The 4,506-nt window shown below is 43.9% G+C and overlaps 1 protein-coding gene across 2 annotated transcripts; it reads left to right on the top strand.

Annotated features, from left to right (window-relative positions):
* Window positions 1-296: 296 nt before the first annotated feature.
* LOC128834532 (ras-like GTP-binding protein rhoA) lies at window positions 297-3,898 on the top strand. 2 transcript variants are annotated; one of them, XR_008444443.1, is made up of 2 exons: window positions 297-401; window positions 3,859-3,898. XR_008444443.1 is itself a non-coding variant. In XM_054023410.1 (2 exons), the coding sequence occupies exon 2, from the start codon at window positions 1,946-1,948 to the stop codon at window positions 2,540-2,542; it is 597 nt and encodes a 198-aa protein (XP_053879385.1). In that variant the 5' UTR covers window positions 297-401; window positions 1,943-1,945. The 2 variants fall into 2 exon arrangements, 1 of the variants encoding a protein (XP_053879385.1); XM_054023410.1 differs by lacking the exon at window positions 3,859-3,898 and adding an exon at window positions 1,943-2,542.
* Window positions 3,899-4,506: the final 608 nt, after the last annotated feature.

Genomic DNA, 4,506 nt, shown 5'->3' with positions numbered 1-4,506 from the left:
CAAACATAATTTACTCAGGGAGGGAATTTTGAGCAGTACTTCCTCATTTCTATTGTACATGAAGTAACCAGTATATGCATTGCGTAATTGATGTTGTAATCCTCTCCAGGACTGTGGAATTGATGTTTTCACCCTCCTTACGTTATTACAAGTAAAGCAGTTTGCTTTTAAAAGCAATGATCTCATTCATTGCTCTTTGCTGATTGGCTGGCTAAATTAAGAAACACAAACATGTATTTAAAAAGAGTGCTTATCGTGAGTGTCCTGCAAGAGTGGTGGAGAACTGTCTTCATAGGTGACTTAGTGTTCCAAAGAAAACTGGGGAGATAAGATTAGAGAAAAGCAAATGTCCTGCTGATCTCCAAGAAAGGGAAGAAAAGTGATCCTCGAAGTTACTACCTGTAAGTCTAATTCCTATTGCTGGTAATAAAATAATGGTACATGTATGAAATTGGGGGTAGGATCGGCTCTCTTAACTTCTACATGATGACAGACCCCTGAGCAATAAGCAACATGGGTTTATAAAGGATAGATGGTGCCAGCCAAGCTTGGGGTTTTTTGGTGATAAAAATTACGCTGTTGGTGGCTGATGGGAAAGCAGGAGATGTAATCTATTTGGCTATTAGTAAAGCATTCACTGCAGTGTCTCACACACAATCACACTTTGAAAATGAAATCAAATTGTCTTGAAAATTAACACTGTCCTGGAAGTGAGAATCGGCTGAATGCAAACAAAATATAAAATGAGAAACAGCAATAGTCTGAATTAGGAGAGTTATCTAATGGGGCACTGCAGGGGTCTATCTTAGGTCCAGTCTGATTTGACATCTTCATTCTGTGATGTAGAAGAGAGAGTAAATAGCAGGTCAGTGAAAATTGTGGACGAAGCTAATCATGAAGGACTTGAGAGGACATATAAAATGATGGGGTCTAAATTAGCTGTTACCACTCAAGAAAGAGATCTTGGAGTCATTGTGGATAGTTCTCTGAAAACATCCACTCAATGTGCAGCGGAAGTCAAAAAAAGCTAACTGAATGTTGGGAATCATAAAGAAAGGGATAGATAATAAGACACAAAATATCATATTGCCTCTATATAAATCCATGGTATGCCCACATCTTGAATGCTGCGGGCAGATGTGGTCGCCCCATCTCAAAAAAGATATACTGGAATTTGAAAAGGTTCAGAAAAGGGCAACAAAAATTATTAGGGGTATGGAACGGCTGCCATATGAGGAGAGATTAATAAGACTGGGACTTTTCAGCTTGGAAAAGAGATGAATAAAGGGAGATAAGATTGTGGTCAAAAAATCATGACTGGTGTGGAGAAAGTAAATAAGGAAGTGTTATTTAATGCTTCTCATAACACAAGAACTAGGGGTCACCAAATGAAATTAATAGGCAGCAAGTTTAAAACAAACAAAAGGAAATATTTTTTCACACAACACACCCTCACTCTGTGGAACACTTCGCCAGAGGATGTTGTGAAGGCCAAGGCTATAACAGGGTTAAAAAAAGAACTAGATAAGTTCATGGAGGATAGGTCCATCAATGGCTATTAGCCAGGATGGGCAGGGATGGTGTCCCTAGCCTATGTTTGCCAGAAGTTGTGAATGGGCGACAGGGGATGGATCACTTGATGATTACCTGTTCTGTTCATTCCCTCTGGGGCACCTGGCATTGGCCAGTGTCGGAAGACAGGATACTGGGCTAGATGGACCTTTGGTCTGACCCAGTATGGCCATTTTTATGTTCTTATCACAAATAAACACAAAGATCAAGAAATCATAAATATGGGCAGAAGGGAATAATACAAAGGGACAGATTCTAATCTAGTGTGATTTGCCACCTCCTCCTCTCCCTCTCTCCTCAAAGAGTATTTACAAAGCATTGGACGCTTGAAGCTGGAGGGGTTCATTCTGCACCACATCCTATTTTTCAGAAGATGGCTGCTGTTTGGAAAAAGCTAACTGTTGTGGGAGATGTTGCCTGTGGCAAGACATGCCTCCTGCTTGCCTTTTGCAAGGAACAGTTTCCCAAATGCTATGAGCCAACAGTGTTTGAAACCTACATCAAGGACGCCGAGGTTGATGGGAAGTCAATGAAGCTGATGCTCTTCGATGTAGCAGGGCAGCGCCAAGGTAATTATCAGCACTTCCGTTCGTTGTTCTATCAAGGCACAAGTGTCATCTTAATGTGCTTCTCAGTGGACAGGCCAAATGCACTGCAGAACATCCTTGACATTTGGATTCCAGAGGTCAAACTGTTCTGCCCCACAGCTCCCATTGTTCTGGTGGCTACCAAGAAAGAACTGAGGAACGATGAGGGTGTGCTGGAAAGACTTGCTACACTGGAACAAGAGCCAATAAAGACGGAAGAAGGAAAAGCCTTGGCTGCTAGCATTGGGGCATATGCCTACCTGGAGTGCTCTGCGAAGATGAAAGATGGCATTGAGAGAGTCTTGCAGATTATTGGTCAAGCTGCAATACAAGATGGAACAAAGAAGAGAAGAAAGCATCATGTGTTCTTCAGATTGTTGTAAGAAGAGCAAAAGTTATTTTTTTTAAATGTATAAGTACATATATAACTTATTGAGAAGTTAGATGGTATGTGGGAATTTTATGAGTATTGAATGAATGCTTTCATGGGGCCAGATTGTCCTCCTCTGTGAAAAAAGCTGGGTAGAGGAGAGGAACATGCAACATTTCTCTTGAAGAATTTCTACTAGGTCATTCTGCTGGGGAGTGAGTGGGGTTTGCCTCCTCCCACCCCCCCAGGAAGGGGCGTGGGTACAAAGGGAAACTCCCAACCCTCTAAGCCCACCTTGCTACCAGTCGTCATCTAGCCCCCGTTCTCTGGGGCAAACTGCAGTCTGTAATGGCCACTCATCACTGGCAAGGGGGTTGGACCAGCTACCTCTGCAGCCCCAGGACCTGCCTTGGGCCTTTAACAAGGCCTCAGCCTGGGGAGTTGCCAGGCTGGAGCTCCCCAGCTCCTCTTGCCCTTCCCCAGCACTGCTCTACTTCTGGTACCCTGTGCTCCCAAGCAGCTAGGTCCTTCCTACTCCAAGGCTGGAGTGAGACTGACCCAGCTCCTCCCTTAGCCCTTCTTATACTGGCCCAGCTGGGTCCTGATTGGCTGCCTCAAGCCTGCTCATGGTTGGCTCTCCGGGGCAGCCCTTTCCCAGGGCCGCCCTTTCCCAGGGCCGTTTTTAACCCCTTCCAACCCAGAGCAGGGTGACCGCCCTGCTACAGGAACCCATAGATGAACTGAGATTTGCACAGATCTTGAGAGATGAAAGTGAGGCCAAAGCCATAATTCTCCACAGAAGTATCGTGATTGTGCATTACCTCCTAGATCTCACGGCTCTCATTGCAGCTCCCTGTTTGCACAGCTTTAGTGGCAAGGCACTGTGCTGGCTAGGCTTCCCCCTGTTCCCCTGCAGCTTCCTTACACATACTCACATGGAGCGTATCCTTAAGGCAAAGAGGCTCCATGCAAAAGTACATACAGTCACAGGCTATATTAACTTGATTGTTGATTACCCACTGCTTTCCTGTGAGGACAATGCACGTAGCACACCAAAGCCCAGCCTTCTCCATGTTTAGATTCCCCATGCCACAGGTCTGGAGATGGACAGTAGACTGCTGTGAAGGCAGCCCCCTCCCTTTCCACATACACAGAGGGACAATCTGGTCCTTAACAGGATTCTTACCTTTAGCATGTATTCAAATAGAACCTGATAGGTACATGATAAGAGAGGTCTGAGAGCTCTACTGAAACAGAGCTTTGATGACATCTAATCCTCAACATCCTTACTTTTTTGGAGACCTCTAACATATTTTTCTCCTTCTCTAGCACTTGTGGACAGAAGCAATGAAGTAAAAAAGAATGCCAGAGATGCGGCCAACAGTTGAGAGAGATTTTCAACCTAGGGTGAGATGGGGACATCCCATCAGCAGCAGTGGTGAGTCTCCAGAAGCCGTATGAGATGTAGTTGAACTTGGATGCATGTATACACACCTCCTTTCTTTCAAGCACGGATATTAAGAGCATTGCTGGCAGTCCTGGAAAAGAGATTTGAATTTTGGCTATAGATGCAAAGATGGCTGGTAAATAGCATGACTAGCATTTATTAAAGACATACTCTACAGATCAGAAGGTGGATAAAAAAAACCAATCCAGGAGTGAATAATCTTAGGATCCTGGTATAAAGGGACAAGGAGCTAATTTATTGAGCCTAGCTCATCATACAGAAGGACAACATCCTTTGGTATCTTTCTCAATGGCAGTTCCATCATTGAAGCATCTTGGTTATTGTCCCTCTAGAGGAAACAAAATCAGAGTAACCAAAATCTTCATCTTGATATTTTAACAGAATAGCAAATCCAAAAGAAGGATAAGTAAGTTCCAACTGCATTAAAAATCTTCTTACCCATTCTTCCCAACTGATAAGAGTTCCACTGGCTGTAGCACTAGTAGAAGTCCGAGTGTAAATTAGGCATT

This window comes from Malaclemys terrapin, chromosome 3 (genome assembly GCF_027887155.1).
Source record: "Malaclemys terrapin pileata isolate rMalTer1 chromosome 3, rMalTer1.hap1, whole genome shotgun sequence".
NCBI classification, from domain to species: Eukaryota; Metazoa; Chordata; order Testudines; family Emydidae; genus Malaclemys; species Malaclemys terrapin.
Note: the sequence above shows the minus strand (reverse complement) of the source record. Positions and strands in the feature narration are given on the sequence as shown.

Coding starts and splice junctions, on each gene's coding strand:
- LOC128834532 (XM_054023410.1), top strand. CDS start 1,946: ATGGCTGCTGTTTGGAAAAAGCTAACTGTTGTGGGAGATGTTGCCTGT.